This window comes from Bactrocera tryoni, chromosome 2 (assembly GCF_016617805.1).
Source record: "Bactrocera tryoni isolate S06 chromosome 2, CSIRO_BtryS06_freeze2, whole genome shotgun sequence".
Classification (NCBI taxonomy): Eukaryota; Metazoa; Arthropoda; class Insecta; order Diptera; family Tephritidae; genus Bactrocera; species Bactrocera tryoni.
Window position 1 is genome coordinate 4,602,900 of NC_052500.1, and position 21,520 is coordinate 4,624,419.

The following is a 21,520-nucleotide window of genomic DNA, read 5'->3' on the forward strand; positions in this document are numbered from 1 at the left end:
CTTGCTTCGGTTTCGTTTGACTCCACTGGGAAGGCATGGGAATTATTGTTAAGTCTGCACAGAGGTCAACCATTGATTTTGCACGTTTCGTAGCTGCCAATAGTCAAAGCCAAATGCAACAACAAATACAAATGTAGCGTAATTTTTTTCGTAACAATTTGTATGACTGTGTGTCAGTGTAAAGGCGGCTAGCCGAAGAGCTGTAGTGTAAGCAACGTTAGGCAGGCAGGCGGGCAGACAATGGGAAGTTCACAAATTTTTACAAAACTTCCATCAAAGAGTTGCAAGAGATAGTTTTTTTTGTGAAATTATAGCAACTTGTTTTTTAAGGCATGAAGATAGGAAGGGCAGTAATAGTTCTTTACTTTCATATAGTTTTTTTTTTAAACTTTTTTTACTTTTCATAACATCTCTATTTGCTCTTTAAAACTTCTGTTGCTTCTTCTTTACATCACAGTTTGGCTACTTAAAACTAAAGACTTAAGCAACGAACTTCATTTAACCATAGACATTAAAAGGTAGGAAGGACTAAAACAAAAATAATATAATATTTTGAAATTTCAAAATATGTCAAAGTGCTGTCACTTTACCATATCTCTAAAACTAACTGTCGGCCATTGCAACAACAACTACAACAAACATTTCTATATTGAGTGAAAGTAAGACGGACAATGGCTGCGAAATTCAGTGAAACTCGACTTCTAAGCGAAAATTAGCTGTGTCAATCGATAAACGCGTCCATTGGGTGCATTCTAAAACAGCAACAAGAGAAAAATTAAAACTTTAAACAACTGTTTTCATGGCTGTTGTTGTTGTTTTGCGCATTGCAAATGCACACTTCCCTCACAAAAGCAATAAGAGAGCATAACAAAACCAATAAAGACGCGCTGAACAAATAAACAATGTCTCAAGCGAACTAGTAGTTATTAGGTTTACATGCTTGTGCTGCTGCTGCTAAAAGAAAACAACACTTTCGACAAAAACAAAAGTGTGACAAACTCTACACCCAAACCTAGCCACACCCCGCGCATACCAGCACGTTCTCTCGCGTTTAGTGGGCTCGCATAAAACTCAATTATGAGTGCAACAGCACACACACATCTGCATATGTTTTCAGTTTGTGTTTGTCTGCTGCTGCCAACCAACTGCTGGCTGCTCATTTCTCTTAATGCAAATTCGTATAATTGTAGTTTGAACTAAAATGCGTGCATTTCACAAATTCTGCTGATCCATTTGCGGTGCTTGGGCACTTTTTTCAGTTTGTCAATCGGTTGTCATAAAGCGCTTTTCTATATAATGCTTATGTATGTACATCGTTTACTAAGACGTCTGATAGTTATTGGCTAATGATTGCCCTGTAGGACTGTGAGTGAGTTATTTTGCATTGAATTTATATTTAAAGTAGTTTTCAGTGGTTGATCATGGATCGAGTTGCAATAGTTCCATAAACTAACTACATTATAAATATTAAAATTTTGAAAAACTGTTGAAATCTTCGACGTATACTCTGATTATTCAAGTTATTCCGTGGCTGTTCTAGCTTTTGGTGGAATTTCGCTGCAGTTCATACTTTTTGAGAAGGAAAGCTGTAATATCTTCTTAGGTTTTTCGAAGTTCAAGTGAAAGTCGAGACTGTGATTTTTATAGTATATACTTTAGCTGTAAGCATGGAGAGCCTATAGTGTTCTGAGATCAGAAGTGACTAGCTTAGGGAATGGTAGATTTGTTGTTTAGAAGCCCCTTTCAGAGAAGTAAGCACTAATAGCAAGACAGCTTTATAGGCCCAGTACTCGTTGCTTACTTTCTATTGGATCATAAAATACATTTCTGGGTTTGTCCCTATATTGCTGGGAACTTCAATGTTAAGCAGATTGCAAGGAAAGGGCAACCACGAATCATGAGTGTATAAGCGAATGAGAGTTGCCTTGCCTTTTGCAATCTGCAATGAAACAGCCCGGTCTCACGTAAACTCAGTGAACGATGATCTCTTGCCATCTTAAGGGGTTTAAGGAGCTTATCCCAGTTAGACTACTTTCGAAAAAAATATGCGTGTCCGTTAAATATCCAATAGATACACTTCTTTTTTTAATTATCTAATAGAATTAAACGGTACCAAAATCAGTTACCTTAGGAGGTTTGTGAAGATTTCAAGACTTTTGGTAAAATGTATAATTACTTCTTTTGATCATCAGTCGTAGTAGATTAACCTAAACCCGAACCCGAACTTAATACTCCAATGTATGCAATTCCGTAAATGAGGGTCTAGTAAGGACAAGTATGTTCCTAGCTTTATAATCTCGCATTCTAGTTATTTTGCTATGTGAATATATTCTCCTGATAGGGTTTGCTTGATTTAGTTGACAGCATTAATTAACTGAATTTCTATAGTATATTTATTGTCTACTGATGAGTAGGCAGCAGAAAAAAGTTGAGCTTTGTGTGGTTGACTAAGAGGTTTCGATTAAATTTCGTTTCGTTTAAATTAATATGACGGAGTCTAAGAAAGATCGTTAAGTTTTTTTCGGGCTTCTCTAAAAGGTTCTGCAATTCCCTGTACTATCTCCTTAAAATAGTAGTAGTAGCGTTCTGCTTACAAATATTGTCCGTCAAACAGTTCCCAATGTCACATCTCTGAAATTTAGCAATTTTTAATAAAGAAATTTGGCATTTAGTTAACACACTCGAGCTATCTTTTAGGTGTGTTAAAACGCGTTTGTCGCTGGCAAACTTTACCTGCAAATAAAATATCCTTGATGTATTCTATAAGAACTAACTCATTCTGAAAACATTACAATAAGCTAAAAGAAGTCTAAAATCAACAGCGGTGACTATCTCCACACAGAAGCATCTTTCCTCTAATTTTACTATACTTAAGTGTGCTACCAACTGAAGTTTTTTATACACTTATCTAGGTTTACCTTCTAGCATGTATTATCTATTCCAGATATTACTAATTAGGATAACTTATTATATTAAATTATTTCTTTAATTAGTTTATAGTTTATATAAAACCAAAACCCCTCGAACTCACTTTTATATCTATCGGCTATGCTCCGCTCTCAAAGCAGGAAAGTAATTCTGCATATGCGTTTGTGCGTTTCCAATTGTTGTTATCACAGCCCCCGCTACATGCACCATTTGTATTTGTATTTGTCGTGGAAACGTCCGTCAACAACTCGAAAATGATTTGCTTTTTAATTTTATTGCTTTTGCCGCAAACGCACTAGCTTCTTCGGTTAGCCGAAGGCGTAGAGTGTGTAGTTGTGTTAGTGAATAAAATTGTTGTTGTTATTATTTTTATTGTGATTAACGACAATGGCACATTACTACTTTGTACGCAAATTTGGTCGAAAAGGAAAGTGTGAGGCGTAAATGGAATAGCACTCATACATTTCTATTTTTGTTTGTATAAAAGTGTGTATGTAAGTGTGTATTCATATGAGTATTTATGTAGCATATATACATTTGTATGTGCCTTGCATGATCGATTTTATCAGATGATATGCATGTCAACTTGCAATTATTTTGGTTTAAAAGTGCTTTAAAGTGGCTGCTGCTTGAAGCTAAACTTTGCTCATGAAACAAAAGACTTAAGCTGCTGCTTAAAGCTAAACTTTTCTCATGATACAAAAGACTTAAGCAACGAACCCGGAAACTTTTATGAATTTCTGAAACAGAATCAGTTTGTACTTAATTGTTTACATGTATGTAAAATATCAGCTATATATGCTATATCTATAGAAAAGTATCAAACTTTTAAAGGAAAATAACTCTTTTCCCAATATTCGATTCTATTATTCAATATAGTTACCAACGACTTAATATATAGTAGTAAACCGATTTTTGCGTTCGTCCGCCTTTTTGATACCATTACAGTTACAAATAAGCTTTTACTGGAAAGTAGACTTCAATTTCGGCTTTTATCATTCCATTATTTCTAGCGAGTGATTTTTTGAGTTCTCAGAACCTGGAAAAGTCTCCGAGAGTCACATTTGGAGAGCAAGAACACATTCGTAAAACAGTTCATTAAATTTTGTTATCGTTTCCATGGACTTGAGGCACGGTGCAACATTCGGTTTTTTTAGCCCCCGTGCTTCACGGTTTGCATAGATCTTTCTCATATCCAAATCTTCATGAACGATATGATCAACGCCTTCAACTTCTTTTGGCGGTCTTCTAAAGTCTTAAAGCCTCCTTATGAGAGTTAATAGTCTCTCTCGAATCTCTTACAGGTGTAGCATATACGGAATACTCGTACGAATAGATTCTTCACCGAGCGCCGAGACCGGACTCCACTCATCACCGAATATTTGGTCGGTCTAAAGAACCTTCCAGTCATAAAAAATATTTCATAAAATTTCGAAGACGGTCCAGAACTCTTAAAAATCCCTGTTTTGTAAATTGATGCCTATGTACAGTTAGCTTATTTCGACATTCATCCAAATCCCATAAGTACCAACTTCCTTCACCTCTTTCTAAATACTCTTCATAAGTCTCGCACCAATTCATCCACTCTTTCTAATTGTACATTTTGCATACGTGACGAAGTAAAACCGTGTACACATGCGCAGTTTCAATAATTTTCCTGGAATCGGCGAAATTGCGGGTGTTGTTGCCAACAACAACAGCAGCAGCAGTAGCAACGAATTCAACAACAGGCACGGAGTAATTGCTGCTATTAGCAGCGACGTAATGATGTATGGTGGTAATGAGTACGAGTGCCAAATACACGTTTCGCTGGTGTATGTGTGTGTGTGACCATCGTAGTGATGAATGAAATGGAAAATTGCGCGTACGAGTCAGGCAAGCAAACAGCAAAGAAAATAGACGAAAGTACCTGTTTTTGTGGCATATCAATACAATATACAGGCTTCCGTGGCTTCCCATCAATATTATTTTATTATGTGATTGTCGAAATAATTCCTTTTATCAGCGTTTCATCTCACTTCGATTAGAAATATTGAGAGAACACGAGTCAATTTTCATTTGGTTCCTTATGGAGAGGTCCATGCGTTGTCCTCACTGTTTCTGAGCACGTTTTTTTATTTTTACAAAGTATGTAGGTCACGTGATATATTTCAGCTTAAGTTATTTCACATTAAAATAGTTCTCTTCGAATTCGATCTAAGTAGATCAGTTCTTGATTCCCAGCTTCTCTTATAGCATCAAGCTTTGGTTGGCTCACATAAGAGTCTTGAAATTTACGTAGATTGAATGAGTTCTATTCGAAAATCAATTTCTACCTCAGCGATGAGCTTTGCGCCAAAGCTTAAGCCAGCAAAAGACTGTGATTCTATATCAGTATCATGTTCTCTCACCCCTCTAAAGCTTCCTCTTCGTTTAAATAAGTTTGAGCTTTCTTGTCTTGAGATCTAGAACTGACTAATGGGTATCTAGGGTGCATGAACGATGACAACTTCTGAGAAGTCGAAGTTATGAGTTTTCGTGAGAAAGGTTCTGTGGAAGATTTATGGTCCCGTCGATGAAATGATGAGCTGTACGAGATATAGGATTCATTGAACGATGAGCTGCAACCAATAGACAGAGGATACAGCGGCAACGCTTGCTAGGTCATGTCGTCCGAATAGACGAAAACACTCCAGCTCTGAAAGTATTCGACGCAGTATTCGCCGGGGGAAGCAAAGGAAGAGGAAGGCATCCACTCCGTTGAAAAAACCGGGTGGATAAGGACCTGGCTGCACTTGGTAACTCCAATTGGCGCCAAGCAGCGAAAAGGAGGAACGACTGACTCGTTGTTGTGAATTCGGAACAAAACCGTAAGCGGAGTTTACGCTAAACAAGAAGAAGAAGCTTTGTAACGTAGTTCTTCTGTCTTCTAACGTTTTCGGCAAAGTTTTGTGAAGAGTCCGGGATCTTGTGGACACTCACACAAACCTTGTGTAACATTTTCAAAAATGGCGCAGGGGTTCCACAATCTGCAGTGAAACGGGTTGATGTCATTTTATGGTTCTCCATCCCTCAGTATCTGAAGATTCTCAGAACTTACATCCTTCTTCACGTTCCTTTGAATTTTTGGAGAGCATAACTGAATATTGCAAGTCCAAAACGTTCCGTTCCCATGGCGGTTGGATCTACGTAATCGAAACGGATCTGGACTACATCCATCCATGGGCTGTCGACTTCGCACCAATTTTCATGGCGGTTGGTTCTACGTAATCGAAACGGACCTGGATTTCAGCCGTCCATGAACTGTCACCTCCACAACAATTCCATACAAAAACTATTTGGGAAATGTTTTCTTACACTACAACAACAAAAAATACCGAAAACAAAGACAATGTCAATAGACCCGGCCAGAGTTGCATCTGCTGGGCATAGATTTTGCGTAACTGTATCAGTTCTGGGACCTACAAAGCCTGCTGTATGTCTGCGGATATATAATATATACTTCTTTGAATGGATTCGGTTATAGTTTGTATATGTGAGACGCAAGTAGATATATGTGTGTGTGAGAGAGAAAAATCTTCGACTACAATAATGTGCATTTGCAGCGGCTACCACCTACTGCTCACTGCCCGCTGCAACTGCTGCATTGTTGTGTGTAGCCAGCAATTGAACGCCTGCATTGCTGCTGCCGACTGCTTCCCCCATAATTAGTCATATTTGCTTAGCTGCGTTGCATGCAACGAATGACTGCGCGTATTTGGTGTGGCAAAGTGGCAACTGCGACATGGCGCACTTATGGCTTTGAACGCTGCAGCCAGTTGGTCCACCAGCTGTTGCACACAAGCACAAGCACACACACATACAAATACAAACAGACAAAGCCAAACACCGTGAGGAGCAACTCGAAAGAAGCCAACGCAGATGGAATTCTTCGCCGTAAAATGCGCTTCTTCAATGACCATTGACCAATGCCAAAGCGCAAGCGCAAGCACGCCGTGCAATACCGTGCCGCCTTATGTATGTATGTGTATGTATAGAGTTATTGATCGTTAATGCAATGCGGAAAGCGGCTGAAAGCGCCGCGTTCGCGTTCGCGGCCGCCTGGCTTCTTGCGCTTATAAATCTAACTTTCACTTTCAATTAGCAAATTTGTCATTAGCAGCCGCGTGTTCTTTTTGGCATGTACCCACACACTCACGCACATATACACAACTCTTCTGCGCATGCGCACGCACATTTGCATAGTACGTGTCGACGTTCATAACACTCTCTGCGTTGGCTGGCACCCCAGTGCTTGCTGTTTCCTTTGTATTTTTCCACTTTTCAAAATTTTCTAAATATTGGCGAAATAAATTTCTAACAATATATTTGTTGTTGTTTTTCACGTTTTTGGTCGGTCACTTTCGTTGTCCGTTGCCAAAAGCGCTACAAATTGTTTTGTCACTTTTGAGACGTGTCTTCGATTTTTTTTTCCTGTTTTTGTTTCAAAATTTATTTTCGTTCAAATATTTCACCCAAGAAAGAAGTGTTGAATTACGCATTCTTGTCAGCTAAATTGTGGCGCGCATTTTCACTTGTCGCCGTCGTCGTCGTCCGTGTTGTGCGGTACTTCGCTTTGCTGGCCTAACGGTTTCGCTCATTTTGTATGCATTTTGCGCCGCGGATTAATGAGACAAAACGCGAGTTGTTGTTTGTAAATGGTAGCAGCGCTTAGCACCGAGAGGGGGGCGAGTTCGGTGGCGTGCTGACAAATGGTCAACAACTTGCGTACATTATCAAATCAAATGCGCAAAAGCTGCCTGTGCGTGCTGATGGAAATTCAAAGGCAATAAAATTAATTTCTAATTGCGCAGAAACTATGTGGGTCCGAAGAGCGCGTTGAAATGTTGGCCGACAATGCGAAAATTCTATGCAGCGATATTGAAATCACACTAATGAAATCTTTACATATAACAAGCACAGTAGTCTATGAAGAACACTGGATTTTAAGTGAAGCCGAAGGCATCGAAAGAACCCTGACACGTTGCTGTAGGACCGACCAGGGTTATGGTCCTCCAAAGAAATTCGAACACTAAAATCTCTAAATTGACGAGGCCTTAGAGCAGTCTTCCAATTCCAATTGCCTTAGAATAAGTTCTCTCTAGGTTCTTTCAATAAAATGCTGACGTTAAAACCAAAGTGCACCGGTTAAAAATTGTTTAGATCGGATATATGTCTACTAGGCGCTAATGCTTTAGAAAATACCCGTATAAACTCATTGGAACAGATTATATTTTACAAAATAGTTTTCTAGAGTATCGAGACTAGTTAGAAATGCATAGCTTATGTAAAATACCCCCCACTAAGAAAGGAAGGATTGACATCTGAATAGAACTTCTTCAAGTTAATAGATGCCAAGTGGAGCTTCAATAGTTAGGAAGATCTTCAATGATAAGAAATGATAAAGAACTCAGAAAATTAAAATTTGATAGGGAATGCTTATTATCTGTCAAAATTACATTCTTTGAGATTTATTTTCTAAATATTGGCTGCGGCTACGTCTCAGATGGTCCATCTGCTGAGTCCAACTTTCGATGACTCGTTCGAGCATTTTGACTGGTTACTGGCGTGGGACACGCTTGATATTTTGCTCCAAGATTTGAATCGAAGCGGGATTGTCCGCATAGGCTTTAGACTTTGCATATCCTGATCCGATCTTGGTGGCCAATCGACGTAAAATTATCTGCTCATCCATTGATTGATACGATCTGTGGGAAGTGACGCCGTTTTGTTGAAACCAAATGTCACTGAGATCATGAGCTTCAATTTGAGTCATCAAATAGTCGGTTATCATGGCGCGATAACGGTTGCCATTGACGGTTACGTTCTCACCGGCATCATTTTTGAAGAAATATGGATCAATGGTTCCACCAGCGCACAAGCCACGCCAAACCGAAAATCTCTTCGTCTCAAATGTGACAATTTCGCTTGTTTACATACCCAATGGAGCCATAAATTGGCATCACCGCTTAACAAAATTAGGCTCGAAAGCTCCAGATTTTCAAGAGCACATAGAGCGAGCAATGTCGCTTAGAAAGGTCGACCTAAAATGCGGTAAGTCGTTCCAATCCGAGTTGCTCGACTCTCCACAGTCTTCGTGTACACTCTGATCTCCGCCGCTATATTTTCTTCACTGCGTGCTGGACGTGGTCTATTCGGTCGAATGGTATCCTATAATGAATGCGGGGTCTCCGAAAATATGATAAATTTTGGAGAATTTGGTGCATTCTCGAAATGCACTCGGATTGCAGAAGTGACTGCTGCTAAGAAATCACCTCAAAGTATTGGAAATAGGGAAATGGTCATATGGCCAAGAAATTTTTGTTGTTTTTGTAGCGGGAGAAATCATCCCTGAAATGCTGCCGAGTTGACAATCCTTGGACGGATATGAATCTGGGTCCATTCCGGTTTCGTAGACCCAATTGTCAGGGGAGGGTATGATCAGGAGGTCTCTTTGCTTCCCTCGCTTTATCCGAAACGTAAAACTCGGTGATGAAGTTTATATAGTGAGCTCATTGAAGAATTAATGGAACAATTGGTGATTATGGATCCTAATGTTTCCCAGCACTAATTGAAATTTTTGCTAGGTCAATTTTAAAGCACGTACTTCTGATAATAAGCAAGCTTTCTTAATGAAACTAACAGTCAATAGGATGGGGCATTATAAACGTTTCTTAACCATATCTGGCATACCGAGATTTAGTTTGAATTTGCATTTGTCTATACTTTGAAGATATTTTGCTCCGACAGGAATTTTAGTTCATTTTGACAATAGAAAAAACGTATACAACTTTAATTTGTCTAATTAAAAACTTCGTCTGTGCCTTTCAGTATGTCCTTGCCGCGACGCCAAACCAAACGCCGAAAGCAATGCCGAAACTGCCAAACCTTTACGTTGGGGCATGGCGCCGGTGAGTTTAATAGCTGATGATTTCGTCACCGCACTGAAAGTGCTGCCATATCAGCATCACGTGGTCACCGCTTGCACATCCACCTATCATTCAGTGGCGCAGGCATTCGCCGCCAAACACAACATACCGCACGTCTACAATAGCTTTCAAGAATTGGCGCGCAGCCCAAATGTTGGTGAGTAACAAAGTATGATGGAAATCGATATCAGAACTAAAGTGTATATTGTACCGACACCAATAGATGTTGTTTACATCTCGTCCCTTAATCCCTTCCACCTGGAGATCTGTCGCATGATGCTGGACCACGGCAAGCATGTGCTCTGTGAGAAGCCACTTTGCATGAATGAGGACCAGACGCTGCAGCTAATTGGACACTCGCATAGCAAAGGCTGCTTCCTCATGGAGGGCATATGGTCACGTTGTGTGCCCGCCTACCAATATATACGCAAACAGATTGAGGCGGACGCCTTGGGTGATGTGCTCAACGTGAAGTGTACACTTGGCTTGCCCATGCAGAAGGTGGGGCGTGTAATGTGAGTTATTGTAAACTACTCGTATTTAGTTATTCGAATGAACATATGAACAACATGTAACGTATTTTGTTGTATTTTTTCGCAGGCGTCGCAGTCTCGGTGGTGGCGTAACACTGGAACTAGGCGTCTATGCGCTGCAGTTTGCATTGTGGGTCTTTGGTTATGCGCCGTCCAACGTCGCCGCCAATGGCAAACTGAATGAGGATGGTGTCGATGAAGAGGCGAATATATGCATGAAATTCGGTCTGGGACGTGCAGCAGAGATAATGTTGAGTAGTACGAAACGTTTTGACAATAAGGCGGTAATACAAGGCACAAAAGGCTGTATAACTGTGAGCTAGCTGTTGTTTGTTGTGATACAAACCAAGGTATGTAATTTCGTATTTTTATTTCACAACAACTCAATAGGTGCCGGACTATTGGTGTCCGGTGAAGATTTTGGACGTTAACGGTGCGGAAAAAACGTTTCCATTGCCTAAAAGCGATTTGTCTACGTATTTTCCCAACCGCTTGGCGCTAAGTTTTGAAGCAGAAGAGGTGCGTCGCTGCATATCGGAGCACAAGTCGCAAAGCGATTTGTTCACGCACAAGGAAAGCTTGGAATTATCATATATTGAGGATCAAATACGTCGGCAACTGGGCGTCATTTATACAGAGGATGCAGTGGCGAATTTCTTTAAATAGTTCAAAAACAAATTAAAAAATTAACTGAAAGTCTATTAAAACAACAAGTTGTATGTTCAACAATACAATGTATTTCACTTTTTGTATCCCCTTTTCCCCTCCCTTTCTTCATCTTCACCTTCTTCAGCGTCATCTTCTGCTCGTTGCAATTCACGCTCGTATAACTCTTTAAATGCCTCGAATTCTATCAGCGTGACATGACAAACCTTGGTGGCGAATGTCTTCTCCGATGTGTTGGTTATTTGGTATAAACGTGGGTTTTTCGAAGGCTCATCTGGATTTGCTTTTAACGGTCGTGGCACAAACAAACCCAACCGCTCCAGAAAAACATGTCGACAACGTATCTCTTCCAATGGTTTCGACAATGCTTCTGATTTAATAATTTCGGGTATTTCAATGCGCATTACTTCTTTTAAATAACTTACTTTTTCTTCTATACGATGTTCTGACTGTTCCATAAGATCGGGGCAGTTCATGAGCAACTTCCAAACGTTCTTATCTGTGCCCGCAAATGTTTTCAAGTAACTTATATGTTTGCGTAAGCGTAAACCGTCACTTACGTTCAATAATTCTGGATATTTTGTTAGCAGCAAGAAAAGCAACTTCTCACCGAATTGACAGCTCCGCCAATTTTCAAACGCATCGATTATACGTTGTTTTGGCCGTGCGAGCACATCCGGATTGCCAACGGCAATGCGCAAAAAGTTGCTTGTATTTAAGCCGTGATTCAAGAAAGTTTCATGTGTCTTTTGCCATTGCGCTTCAGGTACTCGGGACAGCAGTGGATTCAAACGTACCGCTTCCTCAATATGCGACTGTTCCAGTTGTGTCTGCTCCTCAGGCGCTGCAGCGACGTACCGCAATGGCGTCAACTGCCGTTGTATAAACTAATATGCAAAACATTAATAGCAAAATAATAGGAATTGATTGTCATATAGTTTACCTGTTGATTTCTGTGCATAAATTCCACATTTTGTTTGAAATTAATTAAATATCTTCGAAACATTACGCCTATTTGTATTGTTGAGTGCCGGCGAACATATGTAACAATCCGGCGAATTCAACAGCTGACCAAGAGGAATGCCCAATCATATTAAATGTAAATCAGCTGATTAGAAATTAATCAAAAGTTTATTTCTTAATTACTCCATGAACATTTATTAAGATATAATCAGGGTTTGGATTAAAAATGTTTAATTCTTTTATTTTAATTTTGAAAAAGATTGGTACTAAAATTATATATTTTTCTTGATACGGTATTTGTGAGAAAAATTAAAAATAAATCCTTTATTTAGGATTAAACATTTAAAAATAATTTTTCATGAACGGTTTCGCGAAATAATGCACTAAAAAAATTGATTCCTAATCCATTATTTCCTCAACGCAAGATCTTCAAACCAAATCTTCTGGCATCTCTTTGGCACATGCTATTGTGAAGTTGGAATTCCGTACTCGTTAGAAGAAGCAGAAAAATATCAAATTTGCACAAAATAGATTTTAATTGTGTGTAAAGTTAACATAAATGTAAGCTGAGTATGAAATTATTTTTTATAAGAGCATTTTGTTTTATAAATTAATTTATTAGGTTAAGTATAGTAATGTTCAATTCTAGTAATTAGCAGTAGTTAATGTAGCTGTTTGTATTATATGCTTTCAATGACCTTGAAAAGAAGTTGTACGCTATACCGGTTGAAGTTGTGATAATCTACAGCTGTTTTTGTTGTTTTAACATTTCATGCCGTTTTTTTATTTAAATTTTTTTTGTGATATTAAATTATCTAGGGGAACTTTCCACTCAGATGTTTTGACATTAATGTTTATGGAAGGTGTTGTGAAATTCATCGAATTCATTGATCTATGCTTGTACTAATATTTAATATCAAAATTTGCAACAAAATATGTTCGTTTGCAAGTGCACGTAAAGTAGTATATATAAATTTTTATTGTGTTACTCGGAAGGGGTCATTTCAAAAGCCCATATCGTTAGTTGGCATACTATATCAGTGAGCGCTGCGCTCCTTATCTCAAAACAACAAAACCGAATAGCAAAGAAAGTAGCAATAAAATGCTACGTGTGCGTTATTATCTTACCAATTGGTGTAGATTACTTTGCTATTTAATAAACTTACTCGAGTAAATTCATTCAGTTTTAACTTTATTCTCTAACAGCTTACAGCTTTCTACTCCGCTTTAATATATAATAAACTATAATGGCTTTGCGTTGGGGTATTGCATCTGCTGGTAAAATTAGCCACGATTTTGCCGTTGGTTTGAGCACACTGCCAGCGAGTGATCACAAACTTGTCGCCATAGCGGCACGTCAAAAGGATCGTGCGGAAGAATTCGCCAAGACACATGACATCCCAAATGCATTTGGTAGTTACAAGGAATTGGCTCAATTTGCTGATGTTGGTGAGTAAAAAACTTGCTTTGGAATTGCTGCCGTGAAACAAAATATAAAATTAGTGAAGTGAATTGTTGCAAGAAATATTTTTAATACATTATAAGTGCATATTATTTTCATACTTCGAACAAATTTAAGTTAATTTTTCCATACACTTAAAATATTGTTTGATTAGTACTTGTTCATTAAAATTCAACGCATACTCAACTTAAAATGGCGTAATTAGCACTTTTTAAGTTTACAGTGTAGATTTTTGCTAGGAGATAGTTAAAAAAAAAGAAAAAACTTTTGGTGATTTAGGCCTACCAAAGTTCGATTTTCGATCAGATCAAGAAACCGGTAGGTTATTACAACGTATACGAAACTACAAACAATTCGTTAGTGATCGGATAATTTTTCCGTGAGTAACATTGCAGTAAATTCAAAAAAATATTGTTCGGGGAAAAAATTTAAAAATTAAAATAAAATTGTAAAGTGCTGTTTTTAAAGCTACTCTACTTATGAAAAAAATACAAACATATTTTAGTAGAAATTTCACACTAGGCATATATGCCCCTTAAGGAAGTTTAAGCTTCATATACAAATAATGTGATAATTTGAAAAAATAATATTGAATATAAATCAAAAGAAGTTTATCATTGCTCGAACTCACGACTCAGCTAAGTGTTCGATTACTAATATTTTTGAATTCATCCACAGATGTTGTCTATGTTGGTGCCTTGAATCCACAGCACTTGGAAATTGCTTCGCTCTTTCTCGAACATGGCAAACATGTTTTGTGCGAGAAACCGTTATGCATGAATTACAAGCAAGCCAAGCAACTGACTGATCTTGCCAAAAGCAAAAAGCTTTTCCTTATGGAAGCAATCTGGTCGCGTTTCTTCCCTGCCTATCAGTACACACGCCAGCAAATCAAAAACGGCGCCTTGGGTGAAATTAAAGAAGTGGAAGTTGCATTCGGCTTCGACTTGAGTGGTGTTGATCGTTTAACGTAAGTGTTATTATATGAAATATTGAAACAATGCATTGTTTTATTTTACAATTGCGTTTTCTTTTTGTAGTAAGAAAGATTTGGGTGGTGGCGTCGTGCTGGATTTGGGTGTTTATACCATTCAAGCATCACAATGGGGCTTCCAAGAAGCACCAGAAAAGGTCATTGCCAAGGGAGAACTCAACGAAGATGGCGTGGATAAATATGTTGAAGCCGAATTACAATATTCGGGTGGACGCGTTGGCAAACTGACTTTCGGCGCCAAGGAAGAGCTGGCGAACAGAGCTATCTTCAAGGGCACTAAAGGCCAAATTACGGTAAATTATTTTTTGAATGTATATTTTAACAGTTTTCAACATTCACTTTTAACTTACACAACAGATCCATAACTTCTGGTCTCCCACAAAAATTGTTGACGTCGATGGTCAAGAAAAGGAATGGCCACTACCAAAGGCTAAACTTACTACAAATTATAGAAATTCTGAAGGTTTGAGCTATGAAGCCGAGGCCACACGTAAAACCATTCTAAGCGGTAAAATCGAAAACGAGTTTGTTACACATAACGACAGTTTGATTATTGCCAAAGTACAGGATGACATCAGACGTCAAATCGGTGTAGTCTTCCCCGAAGATCAATAATGACGTAAATGAATTTATTTTATACTCATGTATATACATTTTTATATAAGCAATGTCTTTGAGACAAACAAAAAAATGTAAAGTGCTTTAATTAGTTTACCGTTTTTGCACGTAATAAACAAAGATGCTTGGCATTCAATTACCTGCTGCTAAAAACAGTTCAAATGATAACCTTAATTATACTATATATATATTTTTTTTTTTTTACTTTGAACTGACAGCGCAATTTGTTGTTGGTGCATAATCAATAACACTAAAATAAATTTAAATCAAATTTACGTACATACATATGTACATACATTGAAGTGCTAATGCATACATTAATGCAGTACTCAAGATTATTTGCATTGATAACGGCACAACCGACAGTTGCATCACATTAGTCCAACGCCTCTAACTTGCAGCGTGTAAAATGGTGTTGCTTAGTTTTTCAAAGGCCGTCTAGCGTATAACTGCGAAAGATATACCAAAAAATACATACAAACATCCGCATACAAACATTATGCCAGTGCTTAAGTGGGGTATCGCCGCAGCGACTCGCATAACGCACGACTTCGTCAACGCCTTGTCCACCATCGAGGACAGCCAGCATACCGTGCTGGCTGTGGCTGATGTGGAAATGGCACGTGCTCGCGATTTCGCCGAACGTCACGAAATACCAAAGTGCTATGACGGCTTCGACGCTTTGTCACTGGACGCGGACGTCGATGTGGTCTTCGTGGGCACATTGAATGCCTATCGCTATCGTGTGGTGCGCCTAATGTTGGAGCGCGCCAAGCATGTGTTGTGTGAGAAACCGTTGTGTTTGAGTGTGCCACAAGCCGAAGAGCTCTACCGGGTGGCAAAGGAGCGCAATGTGTTCCTGATGGAAGGTGTGTGCAAGCGTGTCTAGAGTATTTGAGCGAAATTTAATTTATATTTTATTTATTTTTTGTGCTGCAGGCATGTGGTCGCGCTGCTTTCCCAGCTATGCACGCCTCCATGAACTGCTGCAGTCCGACTCTGTTGGCGAGATAACACACATACAAGTGCAGCACGGCTGTCCAGCGTATGTGGAGCGCTCACTGGGCAGCTCCATCACGCTGGAACTTGGCTTGTATGCGCTGCAATTGGCACAACTCATCTACGGCTGTGCGCCGCTGCATGTTAAGTGTAATGCTCAGATGAATAATGTTGGTGTCGATGTGGAATGTGAATTCATTTTGGATTATGGTCAGAATCGCAAATTGGCTGCATTCATTTCGGGTTTGGAGAACTTGGAAAACTGCGCCAAGTTATTGGGCAGCAAGGGTGAAATAAAGGTTGGTGCTTGCATGCTTTTATCATCCACTTTAATTGTGATTTTTTGTTTTTGTTTGCAATTGATTGATAAATGGTACAAGTACCGGCTCGCTACTTATGGTAAATACATACATACATATATTCCACTTATGTGCGGTAATAGCTTTCAACTGTTTAGATATGTGCTGTGACGAAGTCGGCCTTATCTCTTTGTGTTGTTTAATGGATGGGATTGTTGTTGTTGCTCAACAAGTATGTTATTATTGAATTACTATTTGCTAAATATTGATGAGAGATGAGATAAGTGGCAGCTTAAGACTTCATGACCTCCAAATGTGAAATGTCGGTTATAATATGGAAATAAGGTTTTTAGGTTATGTGAAATACAACTTAAAATCGAAAACTTTTAATGGGAAAATATTATTCTTGTAACAACCCAAAATACGCCGACTTTGTCTTTGAAGTCAAAATTATTGCTGTCGAAACTCAATAGTTTAAAAATCCTCCCTTTACAGTTACTTGTGTTAAGTTTTTGCACACGATTCCACAGCCGAGCAGAGAGCTGCAACAAGCATACAGAATCCAGAAAAATGCCTTCACAATTCAGTTGTGTAAACGTTTTTAGTCCCATCCTACGATAGTCGGATGAACATAACCGGAATGGAAACGGATTTTTATCCGTCCAAATACTGTCAACTCGATAGTATTAAGCACAATTATTTGTCGAATATTTAATATCGTAACACAACCATCAGCAACAAGCTAAAATTTATATCCGGCGAAGTAGTATTAGGATATCTCCATACAATTTGGTGTATGTTTTTGTTTTTGTAGCGGCGGAAAACATTCGTGGAGTTATTTCGATGCAAGGTGCCGAGTTGGGAGTTCTTAGCCAGATATAAAACCGAGTCGGCTCCGGTTACCTAGGCTCGACGATCATGGGAACGGCAATTTACGTAATTTTTTATGCCGTTACAACAACTACTATCACTTCACTGATCTTTCAACAATTACTAAATTATATTTACAATTAATTCAATGGTAATGCCTTCTTTAATTTGAAATTGGCTTTTAGTCCATGTTTTCGATTTTTAGAAGCATACTTTCAGGCGTTGGAAGTCGATTTTTCATAAATTCTTACCAAAAATTACTATTACTACATGCAACTGCGCATGCGATACGCGTGCAAATCTACAGTAAATTTATAAAAATATTCAAATCCAGGGTTGCCATAAAAATAATATTATTATGTTTAAAATTTGTGATATTTTTTTTCAACTTTTCACCCTCCCTGCCGCCATATTTTTCCTCATGTTTGCGCGCCTTCATTTAAAAATTTTCTACTCTCTTTCATTAAAATTTTTGTTCTCTTTTTTCCTCTCATTTACAGCTCAATAACTACTGGTGCTGCACATCGTTAACGAAACCGAATAATGTCAACGAAACTTGGCCATTGCCCACCGCAAAATATGAATTTAACCACACAAACGCCTGTGGCCTGCGCTATGAGGCCGAAGAAGTGCGCAGATGCATAGAGAAACGCCTACTCGAATGTCCATTATTTACGCATGCGCAAAGTCTCGAGTTGCTACAAATCGCCGAGCAGATGCGCAGACAAATTGGTGTTAACTATGACGATATTGTTTGTTTGAGTTTGTAAGTGAAAGTTCTTTGAAATTAGTTTTTGAGAGTTTCTTTTCGTGAATCTCATGAATTACATAAATATATATGTATGTAAGTAGTTGTTGTTGTAGTGACTATTTACAGCCTGAGTAGCTAGATAAATCGCTTTGTCAGCACTTGGTGTTGAAATTATTTTTGTATCTATTAACGTTTACCGTTACACGCAGTTTTTGCAGTATCTTTGATAATTTAACGCTAATCTGTAGTAACTTTTAAGATTTTTATGCTTTTTATTTTATTATTATTTAAGTTTTTGTTTAATTTTGATTCTCCAAAGACTTAGTTTAACTACGTAAATTGCTAGTTGTTATCGGTAATCGTTTGCTACGTAATCCTAGTTACGTTTTTAAATATATTTACAAAGCTTAGTGTATGTAGGTATGTATTTTTGACTTTGCCTTGATTTGAGATTATTTTTTGTTTCCTTTTCTAAAAAAGTAGCCAATTTCGTAAATTAAAAATGAATTTTTTAAAGTGTATTTATTTGCTTTTATTGGAAATTGTGTTCCCCATTCCCTTAGGGGTTTACTTATATGTGTGTTGGTGGGTATATACAAATTGCTGTATGTCTGTGTGTTTTTATGAGTCATTTTCAAATTCGCATGTGTGTCCTTACGGTATTTTTCGCTTAAAATACAGCTTGCTTAACACAAAGATTTTTGTATTTACTTAAGCATGTGTGTGTGGGATTTATAAATATTTAAATTTTTCATAAGTAATACAAATAATAATTATTGAACAAATATTCATTTGGTGTAATAAATACTTTTTTATTAATTTAAATTTGTAGGGTAGAATATAATATACATACATATGTATATACATACATACAATAAATAAAAGTAAAAAAAAAAAACAAAATAAAAGGATTTAACGCACAATCGGCAGTCTGCAAAGTTGAATGGCAAGATATACATACATATATGTATGTACATATATATTTTTTTTAAATAATGTAAGATTCATATAGAAAAAAAATTATGAAAATCTTAGTTCGTTAATACAATAAAAAATTACTTGCTTGAAATGTAATAACATTTATTTAAAATTTTTTAATATTTATTATTTTTTCGAATAATTATTTTATGCTTTAATTATTATTTTTTTTTATAATTATATTTTTTAATTCATTAATTTTAAATAATATTATTTATTCTTAATTTTTTTATTCTATATTATTTTTATTGCATTTTATTCTTCATTAGTTTGAAATAATATTATTTATTCTTAATTATTTTATTTTTAGTAATAATTATTTTTTTATTACAGTTTGTTCTTCATTAATTTTAAAAAATATTATTTAAACTTATGTAATTATTTTTTGCCAAATCGATCAAAATCCAGTGTTTGTATAGACAATTTTTTTATTTAACAAGATGTCTGAATGAAATTTTATATAGATTATTAAAGAAGGCAACGGTACAATCTCCCAAGAAATTGTTCATTATTATTTTTTGTTATTTATTATTTTAATATTTATGTTTTAATTTATTTCTTATTCCTTCTCAAGGATTTTTATATATTATTTTAGTTTTTATTATTTAAATTTATGTTTTCTTTTATATTTTATTTGTATTTGAATTTTATTTATTGTTTTAATTATACATTTTAATATACATATATTTACGTTTAATTTTTTTAGTGTTATAAGTGCTATTATTAATTAATATTGGGTCGTTCACTAAGTATGTATTTTCTTTTGTTTTTTGTGCAATTCAAACACAATTTTTTTCATTATGTAAAACATTTTACAAGTATGAAATTATTTATTCATTTTGATCCAATACCTTTTGCCATCGCTCGGGCAGGATATTGATTCGCCGCTCATATAATTTTTGAAATTTTCAGGCAAAAATCTGATCCGAGTCGTTTTGATGTCCTAATTTGAGGTGAAGGTTCTCCCATAGAAAAAATGTGTAGAGACAAAAACAAGTAATAGTCCGAAGGTGCCAAGTCTGGAGCATATGGTTGGTGTGTGTGGTAGCAAATTCAGTTCATTCTCTCAAGCTGTTATTCGATGATTTTCATCGGCTTTAAGAGTCCTTCAAGGATGTGGTGCTTCCTCTAGATTGAAATTGCCGGAACGAAAGTTTGCAAACCAATTTTGGCGTTAGCGTTCAGTCCACAAATCTTCTCCACACACATCATTTCTTGCTTCCATACCCATCATCCCTTTGCTCTAAGAGCGTTTTTAACCCTTTTGATAATAAAACAGTAGAATATGCCGAAATTGTTGTTTTCGATCTTCCACCTTCGAAAATAAGCAAACACCAAGCAAAAATTATTCCAAAAAAATATTTCTTTTTGTCATATAAGCTTTACTATTCAAATATACAACGGCAAATCGGTTAAGTGTGAAGTTAGTTGCGAAAATATCAGCAATATCTGCTGTTGTCATCAAACGAAATTACTTAGTGAACGACCCGATACATTTTCTATTCTAAGTTATTTTGTAACTGAGTTTTGAATATATTATTTTCAATTTAATAAATTAAAATTTTTAATTTACTTTATGTATACACATTTATTTAATTAATATTATGTTTATAAAACTTATAATTATATATAATCAGGAGAAACAAAAACTAACAAAAATAAATGTCAATATTCCGCAAAACAAAGGAAAAAATGAACACAAAACGCAATGATATTTTTAGCAGAAATCTTATTTTATTAATTTCAAAAATCGTGTCATTGCGCCGATTACCCCAATCAGCAAAAATAATTTTATAATAATAATAATAGTAATAATTATCAGTTAACTCATTTAGACCAGCTTATGCTAATAATCTGAAACAAAAATTTATAATTACCGTAGCCTAACGGTGGTAGCCTAATTAGTTGGAAGCAATAGTACTTAGAACTTACATACATATGTACATACAATAAAATAAAGATGTGTGTTGAGGCAGAGGAGAACAGCGAAAATTTAAAAATTTAATAAAAGAATAATAATTAAAAAAATAATAATTAAAAAAAATATTAATAAAAAAAAAATATTAATTAAAAAATAATAATTAAAAAATATTAATAATTAAAAAATAATAATTAAAAAATAATAATTTAATATAAAAATAATAAAAATTAAAAAAAATAATTTTTAAAATAACAATCAAATAAAAAAAATATAATTTTTAAAATGAAAATTAAATAAAATTTGAAGAATAAAATAATTTTTAAGGTTTGGAGGTAGATTTAAAAAGTTACAAATACACTGGGAGGCAGAGTTTAGAGACTTTTGTGTATGTTTGTGTTGAAGATATTCAAATATTCAGCTCATTATTCTTTTTCAATTTGATTTTGATATCAAATAGAGGCTTCTTATATTTTTTGAAAAAAATAAAAATAAATAAATGAAAAATAATATGGAGGTTATGTACACTTTAAACACCCTGTGTCCTTAAAAAGATATAATATAATATAAAAAATAATAAAATAAAATAATTAA

At 36.2% G+C, this 21,520-nt stretch overlaps 4 protein-coding genes across 5 annotated transcripts in view; 3 read left to right on the forward strand and 1 right to left on the reverse strand.

The window, feature by feature from the left end:
* Window positions 1-11,139, forward strand: part of LOC120767902 (trans-1,2-dihydrobenzene-1,2-diol dehydrogenase-like) — a 66,188-nt gene extending 55,049 nt beyond the window's left edge. Inside the window, exons 2-5 of the mRNA XM_040094248.1 lie at window positions 9,778-10,032; window positions 10,099-10,390; window positions 10,476-10,722; window positions 10,799-11,139. Of these exons, the coding sequence (XP_039950182.1) occupies window positions 9,778-10,032; window positions 10,099-10,390; window positions 10,476-10,722; window positions 10,799-11,074 (1,070 nt within the window). The 3' untranslated portion in view covers window positions 11,075-11,139. The remainder of the gene's footprint in view (window positions 1-9,777; window positions 10,033-10,098; window positions 10,391-10,475; window positions 10,723-10,798) is intronic.
* LOC120767905 (transcription termination factor 4, mitochondrial) lies at window positions 11,126-12,155 on the reverse strand. Its single transcript, XM_040094252.1, has 2 exons — window positions 12,018-12,155; window positions 11,126-11,961 (listed from the first exon to the last, which is right to left on the reverse strand). Exons 1-2 carry the CDS (start codon window positions 12,078-12,080, stop codon window positions 11,149-11,151), a joined length of 876 nt encoding a protein of 291 aa, XP_039950186.1. The 5' UTR covers window positions 12,081-12,155; the 3' UTR covers window positions 11,126-11,148.
* Window positions 12,156-12,495: 340 nt separating this feature from the next.
* Window positions 12,496-15,266, forward strand: LOC120767904 (trans-1,2-dihydrobenzene-1,2-diol dehydrogenase-like). The gene is made up of 5 exons (XM_040094251.1): window positions 12,496-12,598; window positions 13,244-13,486; window positions 14,178-14,469; window positions 14,540-14,786; window positions 14,851-15,266. Exons 2-5 carry the CDS (start codon window positions 13,285-13,287, stop codon window positions 15,106-15,108), a joined length of 999 nt encoding a protein of 332 aa, XP_039950185.1. The 5' UTR covers window positions 12,496-12,598; window positions 13,244-13,284; the 3' UTR covers window positions 15,109-15,266.
* A 76-nt stretch (window positions 15,267-15,342) lies between these two features.
* LOC120767903 (trans-1,2-dihydrobenzene-1,2-diol dehydrogenase) overlaps window positions 15,343-21,520 on the forward strand; it is a 240,011-nt gene continuing 233,833 nt past the window's right edge. For both annotated transcript variants that reach the window (XM_040094249.1, XM_040094250.1), the window contains exons 1-3: window positions 15,343-15,980; window positions 16,051-16,409; window positions 17,780-18,045. In XM_040094249.1, the coding sequence (XP_039950183.1) occupies window positions 15,611-15,980; window positions 16,051-16,409; window positions 17,780-18,045 (995 nt within the window). In that variant the 5' untranslated portion in view covers window positions 15,343-15,610. The remainder of the gene's footprint in view (window positions 15,981-16,050; window positions 16,410-17,779; window positions 18,046-21,520) is intronic.